The following is an 18,718-nucleotide window of genomic DNA, read 5'->3' on the forward strand; positions in this document are numbered from 1 at the left end:
CCTCTGGTTCTGGCCACCACAACAGCCACAACCTTAATTGCCATTTTCAGATGGCAACAATGGCCTCTAACACTTAGTGGATAGATTTTTTCTAATCTTGTACATAAATTCTGCAGACAAAACCTGCAAGCTTTATGCATGACAGCAGCACCTGGCCCTATATTGCTTAAATCAGTGATGAACTCTTTATAAAATTAATTACATGCATTTCAGAAGCTGAAATTATACTAGTTTATAAGTTATGGTTTTCTTTTATTTCAGGCATTCTTCAAAATATACTCTCTGTCACCTAGATATTCTGCCTTTAATTATGTACTATTTTTTTTATAGAACAAATGTGCCCAGTATTGGCCATCCATGGAGGATGACACTGCAACTTTTGGGGATATCGTTGTGAAGATAAATGAAATTAAAACGTGCCCTGACTACATCATCCAAAAACTGCATATTACCAATGTGAGTTGCTTTATTAATACAAAGATTATCTGAATGAATTTGCATGCTTATAGTACAAAGACATTATAAGAGATTCTTCTAAAACACCAGTTAATGGGAATGGAAGACATTTCTCCTGCTTTTGCCAAACAACCTAAGACAACACCAGGTAGATGATGGGTGATATAATATTGCAAATATGCAATGGAAATACATCTCCTAACTAATTTTCCCTCCCTATTGGTTTCAGTATTATCTTTGTCGTGTAAACTGATAGCAAGATTGTGACTCCTAGAGCAGCATTGTCTACCTTTATAGTAAATATAGAAGGAGACAATTAAAGACCATTTTGAAACAAGTAGAGTGTCAACAAACCAGATCCATATTGCTCCCATGTTTGTGTCTTTTAGGCCTTATTCTGCTACTGTTAAGCAGAAGCTTTTCTCTACAGGGTAATCCAGGTACAACAGCATTAGCATATCAACTATAGCATGAGGATATTGAGATGTAGCTCTTAATTAAAGTGTAACATAACACTTAGGAGAGATTCTAGTTTGGAGTAGCAAGTTTATACAGGTCAAAAGAAAGGTGTATTGTTTATTTTGTGTAAATTGATTTGTTTATAGTTTGCCTATTTGTCTTTAAAGCCATGTTAACATGTTGTGGTACATAATACTTAAAGTACTATAAATTATCAATTTTCTTTTTGGGGGCGCTGAAAATGAGTAAAACTAATTCAGATGCAGTTAAATCCACAGAGGGTGCATCTAGTGTGCAATTAATGTACACAAATAAACTCTGGAGCATATTGCTCATGCCTCAGCCATCCATTCCACAGCATGTGGAGCCTTGTCAGAGCAGCCAGCCCAGGGTTGTTCTGCTGGGACTCCTCGTGCTGCTGAGGGGCTGGCTGGGGCATAAGGGTGCTTTGATGCAGGGCTAACCAGCAGGCAGCCCCTATGCTGAAACACCTCTGAGTCCCAGCCAGCCCCCATGCAACATGTGGAGCCTCAGAGCTGCTCCAGTGGGGCTCCATGTGCTGCAGAGTGGCTGGCTGAGGCATGAGGAGCCTCTGAGCTGAAGCACCCTCATGCCTCATCCAGCACCCCCACTGCACATGAAGCCTGGTTGGAGCAGCCCTGGGCTGGCATGCTGGGTCCCCCAGCCAGCCCCATCACCATTTACACATGCTTTTAAGCGCAATAACTTACTGCTCCACTGGATAGTACTTGTATTTGACAGGACTATCTGATGGCACAGTAAATCAGTCTACCGTGTCCTAACTGCCATGCACGTAGATTAGTCTACTTTGCAGTAAAGTGCACATGTAGATGTGCCCAGATTTAATGGTTTGTGGCTTAATGGTAGTTCACTGCTGGTAATATGTATAATAAATTTGATCATAGATGGAAGAACTTTCAGTACTTTGTATTATTAAACCCCTTAACCTCATGGCTAGTTTTATTGTAATTTAGGCTTTATTGTTAGATCTCTATCTCACAACAAGAGTTTGGAAACCTTCAAAATGTTCTGCTATGTCAGTCCCAATCCATCATATAATGATAACAAAATATCCCATTACTCTTATATAATGCCAAATGACACTTTGGAGGATAGGATGAGAAAATCCTGGATATGCACGTCACCAGTGTGTTCTAGGAATAATGTATCCTGCATTTATGTTGGACCAAATGTTTCTTGAGATTCCTTTCAACCCTGTGATGATATGATTCTATATTTTGCTAATTTTGTTTCACAATCATGGTTCCCAAGTTACCAAAATGTCTGTTCTTTCCCTCTCCTCAAGGCACTAGGTTTACAATAGGTTCTGTGATCATGTGGAACCCAGTGTGATGTAATCCTTGAGCACAGTGACTTAGAAAACAGTACCAGTATGAGTGATAAGTATAGGGCGCAGACAGAAAATACATATGTTGGTAAACCAGCCTCTTGAAAGCACCCTAAAACCACGCCCAAACAGACAAGCATGGCTGCAGAGTACTTCAATTGCACAGCAAATTAACCCTCATTGTATGAGGGTTCAAATGAAGATACTCCAAAGTGGAGCACTTTCATTAATTTCTGTTGGCTCTGGCACCAGGCTGATGTAGCACAGTCCAGCCCCCAGTGCTGTCTCAGGATGGGAGGGAAAGAAGGTAGGGGAGGGAGGTCCATTCTGGGGTTTTCCCAGCCATGCTGGAGGGAGGATGGTAGGTGGATTGGAGTGCCCCTGAGGTAAGACCTGGGAGCTGCACTTCTGTCTGTGCCCATAGGCTTTGCTGCTGCCACTTTTATGGCTTCATACATTTAGTTTCTCCTGGGAGAATCGCTATTCTCCCATGAGAAACCACGAGTGTACAGATGGTCAGGCTTTTTCTCCCAAAGTAAAAATGGTCACTCCAAGAGAAAAATAACCTGGTAACACCCATTTAAATCACTCCCAGGAGAGTTTCTTCTGGGAGAGCAAATGGCTGTATATGCTGTGGCTTCTCTCAGAAGAGAGCACAGTCCTTCAGCATCTCCCCCTGCTCCCTTCTGGAAGACAATATGTTTCTGGATGGACTCTGCTGCTCCAGAAGGAAGCAGAAAACACCCCTTTCACATCCCCACATTGTGCTGCAGGGAAGCACAGGCTAACCATAGATGGTCAGGGTCAGGCAATCAGTGCTGCCCTATGCACTGCTACCATTTGTTACCCTGATGGCTAAGGGAGCTTGCAGAGCATACCGAGATGTGTGCACAGAAAAATGTTCCCCCATCTCCTGCTACCCCCACTTCCTGGCTGTACAGTGTTGGTACTGCAAGCTCTCCACTCTTCAGGGCTTCAGCATTCAAAGGTCTATTCACATGGCTCTGGGTAAGTTTCTCTACCAGGAGAACAAACCTGAAATGTATATACACAACCATATTTCTGAGTTGCTGTTGCCTTCCTTCAGTCCTTTTTGGGTGTGGACATTGATTACTTTAGGAGGGAATTAATAGCTTAGATGACAGAATAACTGGTTTGGGCAGCAGACTTATACTCTAACTGCCTGGTTCATTTAGAAGTTCAGTATTATATTGTGATGTTATTCCATATCTTCACAAAAAAACCCCAAGATTACTCCAATTATAGTAACTTTAGATTGTGTGCTGCTGATTGTAAACTAATTTCTTTTAGTTAACAAATGTTCCCTATAGACAGCTCTTATTTTCTGCCATTGTTTTGTTATTAAAATTGGATTAGAGAAAAGTTCAAACTTGTGAAAGCTTGCCAAAACCGTATGACTGTAGAATGTTTGGAATTTCTGCTGCCACATTACCTGACTACTATATCTGTTTTCTTCTGCTTTTTTCTATACTTTGTGTTTCATTTGACTTTGATATGGTACTAATGAACCAATTTAACTTTATCCAGAGAAAAGAGAAAACATCTGGGAGAGACATCACTCACATTCAGTTTACTAGCTGGCCTGACCATGGTGTGCCTGATGACCCGCATCTCCTCCTCAAACTGCGCCGCCGTGTTAATGCTTTAAGCAACTTTTTCAGTGGCCCAATAGTGATTCATTGCAGGTAATGTTACATTCTGATGATAAATACCAACCAAAACTACCCTAAATAAGCATGTCAGAAAAGATTAGAAATGATAGCTTAGGCCAAAGATTGTTTTAAAGGTACCTATAGCAATCTAAATTTCAAAGGTAAACATGCCATTCAGATCAATTGGAACTGGAACTTTGAAAAGCAACCACTTTTCAATCTGACTGTCTCTAAGCACTATATTTGAAAATATTCTCCTTGTTTCTTTCAAAAATGCAAGTTTAATCGAGTTCTGCATTGAAGATTAATTTATAGTAAGCCCCATTGGTTTCACTTGTACTGTTCATCCTGTACCTTGCATTCCCTTACTTAATAAGACTGATAGCTACTATCTCCTCTCAATAACTTCATAACATTTTACTTGTCAGTGCTGGTGTTGGACGCACTGGGACCTATATTGGCATAGATGCAATGCTGGAGGGTCTAGATGCAGAAAACAGAGTTGATGTTTATGGCTATGTTGTAAAATTACGCCGACAGCGATGTCTCATGGTTCAAGTAGAGGTATGTTTTATTCATTTATGCCTTTCTTTGCCTAATGCTAGGTAAAACTAAGATAACCACAATTTTTTACTCCAGCTCTCTAGAGAGACATACAGTTATGAAGGAAGGTGGAGAAAAAACTATTTAGGAAGTAAGGATGTTCATTACTTTCCGTATTATGAGACTTCAACAATTTTTTGTTATAATTGAATATTTTAGGCAATAAAGGCAAAAATATATATTTAGGAACCCAAGTTTTGACATGCAGTTTCAATACTGTGGTTTATTCAAATGCATATATTCAGTGGGGCAAAGTTAAAATTTGAAGTTCAAAATTAGTTTTAACATTTAAAATTGTTTAGATGGGACTTTAAAAAGCTTCTGAGTTAGGAATCATATAAAGTTAGAGTTGGAAGGGACCTCAGGAGGTCATCTTTTAATCCAATCCCCTGTTCAAAGGAGGACCATCCCCACCTAAATCATTCCAGCCAAGACTTTGTCAAGACAGGCCTTAAAAACCCCCAAGGATAGAGATTCCACCACCTCTCTAGGTAACTTGTTCAAGTGCTTCACCACCCTCCTAGTGAGAGAGATCTTCCTAAAACCCAACTTAAACCTCCCTTGCTGCATCTTAAGACCATTGCTTCTTGTTCTGTCATTGGTCACCACTGAGATCAGTAGAACTTCATCCTCTTTCGAACTACCCTTCAAATAGTTAGCTCAGATCCCTTCTCAGTCTTCTCTTCTCCAAACTAAATAAACTCAGCTCCCTCACCCTCTCCTCATAAGTCATATGCCCCAGCTCCCGAAGCATTTTTGTTTTTCTCCATTGGACTCTCTCCAACTTGAAGAAAATTGGAGGATTGTGGGCTTAACTCCAAGACAGTCAGGTGGGTGAGAAACTGGCTGCAGGATAGGACCCAGACAGTCATAGTGAACGGATCTGTGTCATCCTGGCAAGAAGTGGGTAGCGATGTCCTGTAGGGGTAGGTGGTTGGTCCAGTACTTTTCAGCATCTTTATTAATGATTTGGATATGGGGGTGAAGAGCTCACTGGCCAAGTTCACAGATGACACCAAGTTATGGGGAAGTGTGGTCACGCTTTAAGATAGGCTACAGATACAGGTGTACCTAGACAAGCTAGCAGGTTGGGTAGATCAGAATCTGAAGTTCAACATTGAGAAATGTCCACCTCGAGACAAGCAGTCACCAACACACCTACAGGCTTGGCAGCACCAAACTGACTAGCATCACAAATGAAAGGGACCTGGGGGTAATAATAGACCACAATATGAATAGGTACTGGTAGCATGATAGTCAATCGATGCATCTCCAGCAAAACCAAGGAGGTGATTCTTCCACTCTGCTCAGTATTGGTGAGACTACAGCTGGAGTACTACATCCAGTTCTGGGCACCACACTTTTAACAAGGACATGGATAAGCTTGAGAGAGTCCAAAGAAGAGCCACCAGTTTGATCAGAGTCTTACACGGCAAGCCATATGAGGAAAGGCTGGGAGACTTCAGCCTGAGGAAAATGAGGCTGAGAGTACCTGGTAGCAGCTTACCACTACACGAGGGGAGTACATCAAGGGGTTGGTGAGCAACTGTTCACCAGGGCACCCAAGGGAAAAACCAGGAGTAACGGCCACAAAGTCCTGGAAGATCGATTCTGGCTCAACATTAGGAAAAACTTCTTCACAATCAGGGTGTCCAGACTGTGGAATAAGCTCCCACCAGAGTTGGTGCAATCACCTACCCTGGAAATCTTCAAGAGGAGACTAGACAGTCACCTGGCTGGGATCATCTGACCCCCAGTTATCTTTCCTGCTTGGTGCAGGGAGCTGGACCCAATGATTGTCCAAGGTACCTTCCAGCCTTACAATCTATGAATGAATCTAAGTATCCTTTCTATAGCATCACAGGGAGACCTGGGAGGCACATGCCCCCTGGATCTGTGCATGGGGCAGAGGTGGGCTGGACTCTGCACCTCACTGCTGCTGCCCTGGAGCATCATGATACCATGTGCCTGCCTTGAATGGGGTGCAGAGTCCAGCCTGCAGTGGGAACCTGTGTCCACCCAGTGCACAGATCTGGGGGATGCATGCCCTCCAGGGTGCGCACAGTACCCCTGGACAAGCTGCCTAGGCTCAGAGCATCCCATAACCCATCTCAGCTTTGGGGCCCCATTCACTCCAGCCCTTGCCCCTGCCTGTGCCCCACTCCCTGCCTCACTGCAGGGGCCTCAATCTGCCCCCACCATGCCACTTCCCCACAACAGACTTACCTGCTGGGGGAGGAGGGTGCAGTGTGCATGCACACACAGAAGTGCATGCATGTGCTCAGCCCCCCCAAATAATATTTTCTCCCTCTGCCTATGCAACCAACCCATGCTTCCTCAACTTGCTTGCAAGAATACTATGGGAGATGGTATCAAAAACCTTGCTAAAGTCAAGGTATATTATATCCAGTGGTCTCCCCATAACTACAGAGCCAGTTATCTCATTATAGAAGGGAATCAGATTGGTCAGGCATGACTTGCCTTTGGTGAATCCATGCACCTTAAATGACTTGGGACACAGCAAAAAAACTCCTCCAAGTTTTGGTTTGATGCCCCTAGAGCCGCAGAGCAAAGCACTGGGTCCATGCAGCTCAGGGGCTCTGTAGGCAGCCTGGCAGCAGCCCACAAAGGCAGGCTCCTTCCAAAAAAAGTGGTGAGCCTGATCTATTTCCCCTCCCCCCCACCTAGAGCCTGCCTGCCTGCCTGAGCTGCGCAGGGCCTGGTGCTTCTCTCTGTGGCTGCGGTGCCCCCTGGGACTGCCCGAGCCAGGTACCTGGTGCTGCAGAGAGAAGTACCAGCTTCCCCCTCTGCAGCCCAGGGACTGTTTTGCCCACTGGCAGCTCACCTCCCCTCCCCAGTGCCGGAGAGGCAGGTAAGTCAGTGGGGTTTGTGCACAACACGGGGGTTTAAAGCGCCCTAAATTGAAGCTGTGTTTTTAAAAACCCACCACTTCAATTTAGGGCCCCTGTTTCATCAATACACACCCCAGAATCTAAACTCTGCTGTTCTCCTTTCTTCCTTTTATCAGGTTCCTGTATTTAAAAGAATACAAGTCCTATTGAAAGTTAATAACAAATGGGTCCTATGCTTGTTACTCTGCAGGCCTCGTTACATAGTAATTTTAGGTAGCTCTTGGAGCTCTTAACATCTGGATTGTCTGCACATACCTGAAACTAGTTTTAAGCACTTAACTTACAACACTCCAGACCAGGATCTCTCTATGATCCATTTTAGCCAGCTTGTGTAACATTAATATGTGGACACTCTAGGCTACACTTTAAATAAACACCCCACCTGCCCCTCTCCCCCACTGGCCCGCACTGCTCATCCCCTTCCCCCCAGCACCCCAAATCCTCACTCACTGCCCCCACCCCATCCCCTCACCTCACTTACTTGTGGCTGCCTACACTCTGTGTTCTGGGGGAACAGGCAGGGTAGGGTTAACCTGCCTACCCAGTGGGTGTCACTGCTCAGCCCAGCCCAGAAGGTAGCAGTATCTGGGCAGGCAGGTTAACCCTTTTCTGCCTGCTCCACTTTGACAGACAGCATGGATAGCAGCAAGTAAGTGGGGTGGGAGAGAGCCCCTGGGGCAGTGTGGGGGGCAAACGGGGGAGCCATAGAGGAAAGGGTGCAGGGGGAATCTGGGAATGAGAAGTGGGGAGGAGTCTTACCTTTCAGTACTGTAGGCTCCTGCTGGCCTGAAGTATGACTGCTTCAAACTCAAGCTAGCACTAACATCAATCAACATTTGTGTGGCTCAGTATAAGGTGTAACAAAGCCCTGAGATTTTTTGAAAATCCTTCCTAAACTCTCAAGTTTACAACCTTACTAACATTTCATTTTATTCATTTATCATGACATATTTGATCCAAAGGACTGAACAGTGTTCCCTCACAGCTCATTTAATTAATAATGAGACATACCACTTTGTAATAGCTATACTCAGTGGTGTAACAAGCTGAGCTGGTCCCTCGGGCAAAACCTGCTAGAGAGTGGGAGTGAGGCATGTGGTTCAGACAGTGGGTGGGGGATCACATGATTCTGAGAGCAGGAGGGGCAAGGGTTTTGAGAGCAGAGGTAGGCGGGGGATGGAGCAGTAGCATAGTTTCTGGGGGGGGCACGGGGCATATGTTCTGAGAAAGGGCAGGGTGGGGCAGCAGCTTTACCCAGCTAGGAACTTCTAAACAGTCCTAGCTGAGCTGCTGTCACTGCATATGCTCTGTCCACCCCAGCTGTTTCTCTTAAAGCAACAGCAGTCCTGGACTGTTTTGGAGTTCCTGGTATGGCAAGACTGGTGGCACCCAGATTCTGCAGTGGTGGGGCATGAATCTGGTGCCCATCCTAACTTGGTGCCCACTGTGGATGCCCTGCTTGCTCACCACCAGTTATGGTACTGTCTGTTAGGGCTATGCAAAGCTTAAGTCTCTGATTTGATTCAGTGGAGATTTGGCCCAATTTGCTGGCTGAATCTCTGAATCTGAATCAAATCAGAGGACCCTTTAATCTCTCTGAAATGAATCAGAACCCTCCAAATCAATTTGGACAGATTCAGAAAGATTCAGCAATTTGGACATAGAGACAGCTTTAAATGTTTTTTCTACATACCTCTAGGTAGCAGGGGCTTGTGAATGCTGCAATGCTGGGACACATGGAGTGTTCTACAGAAGCATGGGGAGCTCCCTAGAATGCTTGGTAGCAGACCTGGAAGTGGACCAGAAGCACTTGTCCACTTCTGGGTCTGCCGGGGAGTGTGCTGGGCTACGCCTGTCTGGCTTGGTGACTGGTGCCTCCTGGGTCTGCAGGGGGGGCACCTGGGGTCCCCCTATGGCCAACTGCCAAGCTGAGGGGGTATGGGGGCCCCCCATGTGTTCCCCAGCAGACCTGGAAGTGGACCGGAAGTACTTTTGGTCTGGAGCAGCCCTTCACAGGCATTTCACCTGCTTGCTGCTGGAGTGGAGGAGGGCTATAGCCAGATGCTGGCCCAAGTACTTCCAGTCCACTTCCGGGTTCACTGTCGAGCACATGAAGGCCACCCCTTCCCCCCCCACATTCCTGTGGGATGCTCCATGCGCCCCAGCATTGCAACATTCACAAGCCATGATGATACCTGGAGGTATGTAGAAAAAACTTTTAAAGATGTGTCTATATCCAAATCGCTGATTCTCCAAATCATCATCGAATCTTCAGATTCAGATTTGGTTTAATTGAATCAGGGTCACTGATTCAAATCAACAAATCAAATCATTGTCCCTGATTCGGGCCAAATCTGAATCCAATCAAATAGGGCCTGCTTCTCACACCCCTACTGGCTGATTCTAATGCTTGTTTAATATGTCAACAATGATAACACTAAATACATAGCGATTTTATGTTGTTTTGAAATAGCTAGTCATTTGAAAATATTTTCTAATGATTGATTTCCATTTGAAACCCATGTCACCTTTAAACTGGGGAACGCTAGGCACAGTACATCTTGATTCATCAAGCACTGGTGGAATACAATCAATTTGGTGAAACAGAGGTCCCTCTCTCAGAACTGCATACTTATCTTAACTACCTAAAGAGAAGAGACCAACCAAATGAACCATCTCTGCTGGAAGCAGAATTCCAGGTAAATATACCAGCACAATCTGTTTAACTTGACTCTAGTCTGATTTGCATTAATTTAGTTTTATGGAATAATTCAAAGACTTCATTTATTTAAAATAAAATCAGTGGAGACAAGAATTTCTCAAAGTGCAAATTAGGCCCCTGAAATATTTTTATAGAGCCCCAATTGCTCTAGTTTTCTGTTTGTTTGTAAGTTGACATTTTGTATTTTTGAAGGAAGAGCACAAATGTATATTTATATGAATTACAAGTCGTAGCTTGTTGTTTTTCAGTTCTTCTTTTTCCTGCCTTTACTGTTCAATAGTTGAATTTTGTCTTACAAAGATTTATATGTGGAATATAATGGACACGTTTATCATTTCATATGAATTGACCAGCAGCGTGTATATGATCAGTATTTAGTGTTCCGGCCTACAAACTTTTCCATATCACTTCAGGAGAAAGGCATGTGACTGAATAGAACAGCCTGTAGAATCAAGACCATAGAATAAAGAAAAAATATTACAAAATATTTATCTCAGAGCTATTGATTTATTTGTCACTATAATCTTATTTGAATTTATCAAGATCTGGCAATGCAAATTTCCATTACTATTCCAGGTATTTAACTAGAAATCTGTGCATTTGATACATGTACAGGCGAAGCACTAATGTCCTTCAGTGTCTTTTCTGTGTCATATGGACTATAACATACTTTTTTATACAGATTTTGTGAAATCTGTATGTTTTTTTTCCTCAGAGGCTACCAACCTACAAGGGATGGCGGACACAGAACACTGGAAATCGTGGGGAAAATAAAAGTAAAAACAGGAATTCCAAAGTAATTCCATGTGAGTATTTGTAGCTATGCCTATAGTCAATTTGTTCTAAGTAAATGAAAGTTCTTTGAAAGGAATAACAAAATTGGACAGTGCATTAACTTATGGATAATATGTATTTTAAATTAACTTACTACTCTCTAAAAAGTAAGGGATATGTTAAAGAGTAAACTGTTATTCATGCCTGATTTTTTTACAGCAACCATGGTGCCATTGAAAGTGACATCTGTGCATAGCTGCCTTTTTGCTTCATAGAGTTTCCTTTAAACAAAACGAATGGCTTTTTGTTCATGTGAAATAGAATAAAAAAATAGAGAGAATTTATTGGTGTGATGTTTTTTTCTTATGCAGATGATTTTAACCGCGTACCAATTAAACATGAAGAGGAGAAAAGCAAAGAGAGTGAACATGATTCAGATGAATCCTCTGATGAGGACAGTGAAAGTGAGGAAGCAAGCAGATACATCAATGCTTCATTCATATCCGTATGTATTTATAAGAGGGATTACACTCATCTAATGTAAAGTCACCAATAACAGCTAGGTACTTATTTTTGCTTATGTCACAAGTAGCCATATTGGCTTCATGCATAAAGATGTAGTTGTCTGTATAAAGGACACACTTCATTTACATATTCATTTATGGATTGTATCACAAAGATCTAATATTTGATGAAACTCCAACCTTATACATTACGGACAGAAGTTACACATAAACAAACCAGTTTAAGTGATCAAAAACTGGTTTAGACCTGTAACAGAACAGAAGTTCAGTGTACTTAAACCACTTTCAAAATGGCCACAACTGGTTTAAGATTAACCTGGTTGCATGTAGTATCAGACTGAATTGATTTAGGTCAAATTGGTTTATAGAACTTCTGTCCAAGACCCCTTTCTGGTTCAAGTTAACTCTCAGTCCCCCAGAATGCTGCAAAGCAGGGTTTGCCCCACCCCTCTCCTCCCAGCCAGCCTCACTGGCTGAGAAGCAGGTGCAGGTGAGAAACCTGGCTCCAGACCCCAGCTGGGGTCTTCCTGGTTGGGGTGGAGCAGCCCTTCAAAGGCATTTCACCCACTTGCCGCTGGAGTGGAGCAGGGGTATAGACAGATGCTAGCCCAAGCCAGCACACTGAGGCAAAGGGAAGGGAAGGAGATTTAAGCCACCTTCCCTGCCCATATGGGATCCCAGGCGGGGTCTGCCTTGCAGGGAAGGAGCAGCCCCTGATAGGTTTTCCCCACTTGCCACTGGAGCAGGGAGCAGAGTAAAAGCCTATTAGGTGCTGCTCCACCCCTGCAAGGCAGACCCCTGCTGGAGTACCGTGGGGGCCAGGGATGGGATTTAAACCCTCCTCCCCACTGTGTTCTGGCCCAAGCTGGGTTCTGGTCATGCCCCTACAACCGTGTCTCCCATCCAGGAGGGAACAAGGGAAAAGCCTCCTAGGAGCTGCTTCTTCCTGTGCCCCCGCACATTTTGGCTGGGATCTGTGCAGGGCAGGGTGGGTGTTTAACCCCCCATCATACTCAGCAGGCCTGCCAGTTCGAGTGTGGGGTGGGGAGAGGGGAAGCCTCAGAGTGCTTCTCTTGCAGCTTTTCTCCAGCCTTCTGGCCACTGCCGAAGAGAAGGGAAGGGAGGGAAGGCTGTAGTGCCCCCTCCCCCCCACGACACCCCCAGCTTCTGGCCTGAGCTACCACTATATTTCCAGAATCAAATGTGGATGTCTGTTCACGTGCTTATCGGTTCAATCTATGCAGTTTAGACTAACCTGCAGAGATTGAATCAATTCAGCCTTGAGCTTTTTGACTGTCTGTACTTAGCCATACAATCCTAGTCTGTACAGCCTCAAACAGTTAACTAATTTAGCAGTAGTCAGAAATTGAACAGGAAGCATAATAAATATAATGAATGTAAATAAAGCAACTATCTTTCCTTGTTTTATTTTTTTAAGCTGAAGTTCAGATAGGCCATAGTCCAGTTTATACTTTTGCCAGCAGAAATATGAATAGACATCTGTGTGAATTTCTGGCACAGATTGGTAGTTACAAGTATTAATATTTTTTTCAGTGAATCATGAGCAGGGTTATTCATAAATACAACAATGTATTAGGGAAAATCAGGCTTTTAGTATTACATTCACATCTGATTTTATAGTTACATTAATAGAGATACTTAATTATAACATTCCACAGGGAATGGGATTTGTATGAGTTCTTTAGGTTATAATATTGTATATTCACTTATAATTTTCTGCTTACTGTCAATACAGTCAGGTCAGTTATGCTGTACAAAGGTTTACTAGATATCAGGTTGTAACAACAGATGTGGAAAAGGAAATGCTCTTTTTTAAATCCCTTACCCCATGCTCCACAAACCTTGAATGCCTAAACTTCCTCCCATTACAGTGCAAATGTATCCCATTGTTGCATATGACAACATGGAGAAACACTGGAGAAAATACTGGGAGTTAGGAGAAGTCAGTCATGTACTTCCACTGTTTTTTTTCCTTTCAGATTATGGACCACTGAAATAGTGAGTTTTGTGATGTTCTTATCCTTAAGGACCTGGACTGTGACCTCAATAAATAGCCGTTAGATGGCTATGACTTCTTTAAACATGGAGACATTACTAGCTGTGAAGTTAATGTTGTTAGTCTGAAGCCAAGTAAACATGACATGACAAATAGTCATAAAGTCAAGTAGATATGACAAATGCCTTTTCAAGTGAATTAGTTTAAAGAAAAAAAAAATGTTAAATTTGACTTTTCTAGGGTTACTGGGGTCCAAGAGCAATGATTGCAACCCAAGCACCAATGCAGGAAACAGTCAATGACTTCTGGCAAATGGTCTTCCAAAGAAAAGTCAAAGTCATCGTTATGTTGACAGAGCTGAAAGAAGGAGATCAGGTTAGTATAATCTTCTGCAATGTAAAATCACAGAATTCCAGTTTCTGTATAGCATCAGAAACCTTTTCAAACCAAAAAAGTGTGTATATCAATTTATGCTTTTGGATTTTGTAATAAGAATTACTACACCTTTATACTTTGAAACATGTTGAAATAACTTTTGATGAAAAAGTAAGCATTCATTGACCATGCATTTTATAATAAATCTGGCATCTCCAAATATTTTAAAATATATTGATCCCATACATTAATGTAGAAAGAAAGGTCAAAAAATTGAAAAGAAAGGACTAATTTGTACTTTTATCCTTTCTAGGAACTCTGTGCACAGTACTGGGGAGAACAAAAACAAACATATGATGGTATAGATGTTGAAATGAAAGATATCAGCCAGTCTTCTAGCTACACCATTCGTGTGTTTGATATCACACATGCAAAGGTAATAGATAAAATGCAACAGATGAGTGTTTTACATTTGCTTTTTCAATTTTAAACTTAGCCATGCATAAAGGAGCAGCCAAAAGATGAGAAAAATGCTTGTGTTATGAAGTTTTTATAGCTGATTTTATTAGTTCTTTACTCTAATTTTTAAATATTTTTAAAATTAAGACTTTGCTACTCAGCAGTGATTTAAAAGCTACGTCAAACATAAGTAAAACAAGGTCTAGAGACCCCTCTAGGTGGTCGGTTTCCTCTGTTTCCATCTTCTTCCTGGGGATGGTAATTTACTGTTGTCTCAGACCGTCAGCAAACTCTTCTGTACTATATATAAACTGGCTGAACAAAATCTCCACCTGCTAAGAGAGTGGAAATGAGTACACAGTACCTAATCACTCTTGTGTACTTAGGCCAAATGCCTGGGTGCTCACCAACCTCATGTCCCTGCGAAGAAAGATCAGGTCACAATCTAGTCCTATGTGATCACCTTTTTTTGTTTTTTAGTACCTGTAGAGTGAATACAATACATGGTATTATCCTGTGATTTCATTACACATTTATCTGTGTTGCAGAGGAAAGAAATTCAAACAGTGTATCATTACCAGTACCATAGCTGGAATTACATGGATGTTCCAGAAAACCCCAAGGACTTGATCTCCATGGCTCTAAACCTCAGAAAAAAGCTCCCAGCTAAGCCTGTCACCGAGGACAACAGATACAGCCGGAGTGTTCCAATTGTTATTCATTGCCGGTAGGTGTGGACTCCGCAGATATTTTAACATATTTCTAGGCTTTAGTTATTAGGTCTGTGCAAAGCTTTGGCTGCTGATTTGATTTGGAGGAGATTTGGGCTGATTCAGTGGCTGAATCTCCAAATTTGGATTGAATCAAGGGACCAGTTAAAAGGTCTGAATTGATTTGAAGCTCTCTGAATCAATTCAGAAAAGTTTCAGAGAACTTTGGAAATTTCGGCAGTCCCCACTGGCTGCAGCAGGGAGCTGGACCTGGACTCCATGCTGGTAAGTAGGGGGCGGGGGACAGAATGCTGGAGGAGGGGGAAGGGAACCCCATAGGGGGACCCCTGCCAGGCCATCCTCTGCCTGCTCCCCCAGGCTCCCTGAGTGCCCCCTGCCCGCTGTCCCAGCCCTCCCCACCCCACCATGGCTGCTGCTGGTTGCTTAAAAAAAAGCCCCTACTCACCATCTGGTGGAAGGCGGGGTGGCAATCCTTGCTGACCCTCACTGCCCCATGCTGCATGGGGGGCTTTGCCACGCACCCCCCACACAGCATGGGATAGTGGGGGCGGCAGCAGGGATTGCTTCCCTTGCCTGGCAGCAGCTGGTGAGTGGGGGCTTTTTTTTTTTCCAAAGAGCCAGGAGCTGGGGCTGGGCAGGGCTGGGAGAGCGGGAAGGGTTGGAGCCTGTGTGATCCGGAGATTCAACTGATTCGGCAGCAGCAGAATTTCTAAATCAGATTCAGACAAATCGATTTGGGGGAGTGATTCGAATCACCAAATTGAATCATTTTCCACTGAATTGGCTAAATCTGAATCCAAAGTGAATACTAGCTGCTTCACACTGGCCTGTTAGTTATGTTTGGTAATCACTGTTGCATAATTCTCACTTTGGGCCCAAAGATTTCTTAAATTCATCCTACAGGCCCTGCCAGCTTCCAGAGGCATATCACAGTAGCTCCGTGCTCTGGGCAGTGATGGTGCAGCCACCATCACAACAGTGCCTATTTTTGTATTGGCCCTTCCCTGTTACAGACAGCACACTGGGCTGCTACCCTGATCACTCCTCTCTCAGTTATGCTGCGGTCAGCTTCTCTCAGCAGATGCTTCCAGTGACAGAAATTTGAACTGTATATTATGCTGCATAGGAAAGTAGCTGTAATCTCCCATCTGCGGAGGTGGCAATAGTGGCTGAAGGCCAATACTATTTGGTGAGTGGATGATGCTGGCAGGTGATCAAGAAAGATGTCAGGTCACTCCAAAGTCCTAGGAGGCATCTGGTAGATTTTAATGTTATATCTTCCTCTCTTCCCAGCCAATCTCTCACATGTGGTAGAAGTTCCTTTCTCGTTTTGGCACGGGGTCAATTTTCTTCAGGGAGATGAACATTTCACTAAACTTAGCATAGGGATGAGTATCTGGATTTGTTCCTCATGCTGGCTGTTACACTTGTCACATGGCTAGATGTTGACTATGTTTTGTATTCCATGAGTGGAAAATATTGTTGAGTACCAACACCAGTGTCAGTATGCATCTTCAGAGCAAGCTGTATGGGGGTGGTGCATACGTCCTTGTAAAGATAGTCAGTAATTCAGGGCACAAGAGCCAGTTGTGAAAAACTGTGTGTTCTGCTGACATTCTAAAGATGGTCTGGATTACCATAAATTCATTCCCACAAGAAATTTCAGAGACAATCAAGTTTAAACAGTTTTTTTCAAAAGTCTTAAATGTAATAACTAGTCACAGACTGTGCTGATTTTACATTCCAGTAATGTGTACTGTGCCCTGTTAGAGCATGCCAGTTATGGGGCTCATCAGAACCCAACCCTAGACATCTTCCAGAAGCTTTGTAAGACCTTATTTGAACTGATATTTAGTAAGCAAGGCTAAACTGGCATATTATTTAGGGATAATTTATTTGATACCTTAATACTCTACATGGTTTTATAAGCTATTTTTCCTCTTATCGTAAGCCACCTGCCCAGGGCAGGGAGTCGGACTTGATGATCTACTCAGGTCCCTTCCAACCCTCCATCTATGAATCTATGAACCTGTAGTCTTTGTTGGGAAGGCCAGCATTTAAATAAATAAAACAAATCATCTACTTCTAGCGATGGATCCCAACAGACAGGCATGTTTTGCGCTTTGTTGACTCTTGTGGAAAGTGCAGAAATAGAAGAGGTAATAGATGTCTTCCAAGTTGTGAAAACACTTCGGCGTTCCAGGCTGGGAATGGTCACCAGTTTTGTAAGTAAATCCTATTAACTGGACAAAATAATAAGTTGCTTTTATTCTTGAATGCTTTAATAACCTCTGGCACTGATTCTATGTGGGGAATATTAATTATAATCAGCCCTAATTATTCATCAGCAATTGGAAATTGGCTGTTGTTGTTTAGAAGAAACTAATTAGCAAAATATCCACAGATATTGTAGTGTCATAATCTTATAACTGAAAAGGGTAACAGTAGATGTTATAAACCACTAGATATTTAGGGTGGAATTTTCACAGCTTCCTAGTGGAGTTAGGTGCCCAACATCCATTGAATCCCAGAGAAAATCTGATAGTACCTTTTTAGCCAGGTTAAGATATCCACTTTTTGCTTTAGGAGCAGCATTTTTATTAGCATGCTGAATGTATTAAATTCTCCAGTAGGCCGTCTTCATTTTCTAACTCTAGTATAGATTATTAGAGAACAGAATTATAGTTATTACAGTGTACATCACGTACCATCTTCTTTTTTAAACAGATTTTTGATAATTTATTTTATGTGTCAAGAGGGGTAGATTTGGTGGCTCTTCCTTGGGAATGGGACTATTTTAGACCAAAGGTTCTTAACTTTTTTAGACTTGGGGTACCCCCTAGTTTGACCCATGGCACCCTTGTTTGACCCATAACTTTTGTGAATTGAGCAGTATCCCATTTCAGACAATAAATTATGTATTTCACTGCTTACGTAGTTGCAGTGAAGCTGGGCAGTGGGGGCAGGGTAATGGCCAGGTAGGGATGAACATGAGCCTGCACTTGTCTCCTCACACCTGCTTAGCTCTTCATACCTCATGGGACCCTGATTGAGAATAACTGTTCTAGGCAGTGATATTGTACCTGAACTGCCAGGAATTAGAACAGTCCACATGGCTGTATTACCCTAAATCAGGGGTTTTTAACCTTTTTTAGTCTAAGTACCCCCTGCAGCCGGATGCTGAGCAGAGGGGTGGGGGATGGTGCATGGCCAGAAGCAGGGTGGGGGGTGACATGCAGCCGGACATTGAGAGGCAGGGAGCACATGGCCGGATGCCGAGCAGGGTGGGGATGGCACATGGTCAGATGCAGGGGGAGGGGTTCAACTACATGCTGAGGCGGGGGAGTGTGGATGGATGCTGAGCAGAGTGGGGGGTATACGGTGCCTGGGCAGGTGGGGATGGAGTGCCAGTGCCTCTCAGGAGCAGGGCCTGGACAGGGTGGGGAAGCTAACTGGGCTGGTGTGTGGCAGCAGCAGCCACCACATGCAAGCTTCCCCACCCCACAGAGGAGCGCCACTGCCCTTGCCCCACCCTGGCCCTGCTCCTGGGAGTCGGTGGCACTCCATCCCCACCCACCTACACGTACCCCTTAGAACTGGTCCAAGTACCCCCAGGGATACGTGTAACCCCAGCTGACACCCCC

General features: G+C 43.5%; 1 protein-coding gene across 1 annotated transcript in view; it reads left to right on the plus strand.

Moving 5' to 3' along the window:
• PTPRC (protein tyrosine phosphatase, receptor type C) overlaps positions 1 to 18,718 on the plus strand; it is a 153,257-nt gene that overhangs the window by 125,895 nt on the left and 8,644 nt on the right. Inside the window, exons 22-31 of the mRNA XM_019528365.1 lie at positions 331 to 456; positions 3,833 to 3,990; positions 4,386 to 4,521; positions 10,022 to 10,171; positions 10,910 to 11,000; positions 11,340 to 11,473; positions 13,750 to 13,884; positions 14,198 to 14,320; positions 14,892 to 15,070; positions 17,164 to 17,299. Of these exons, the coding sequence (XP_019383910.1) occupies positions 331 to 456; positions 3,833 to 3,990; positions 4,386 to 4,521; positions 10,022 to 10,171; positions 10,910 to 11,000; positions 11,340 to 11,473; positions 13,750 to 13,884; positions 14,198 to 14,320; positions 14,892 to 15,070; positions 17,164 to 17,299 (1,368 nt within the window). The remainder of the gene's footprint in view (positions 1 to 330; positions 457 to 3,832; positions 3,991 to 4,385; positions 4,522 to 10,021; positions 10,172 to 10,909; positions 11,001 to 11,339; positions 11,474 to 13,749; positions 13,885 to 14,197; positions 14,321 to 14,891; positions 15,071 to 17,163; positions 17,300 to 18,718) is intronic.

This window comes from Gavialis gangeticus, unplaced genomic scaffold (assembly GCF_001723915.1).
Source record: "Gavialis gangeticus isolate Ggan-Ray unplaced genomic scaffold, GavGan_comp1, whole genome shotgun sequence".
Lineage (NCBI taxonomy): Eukaryota > Metazoa > Chordata > Crocodylia > Gavialidae > Gavialis > Gavialis gangeticus.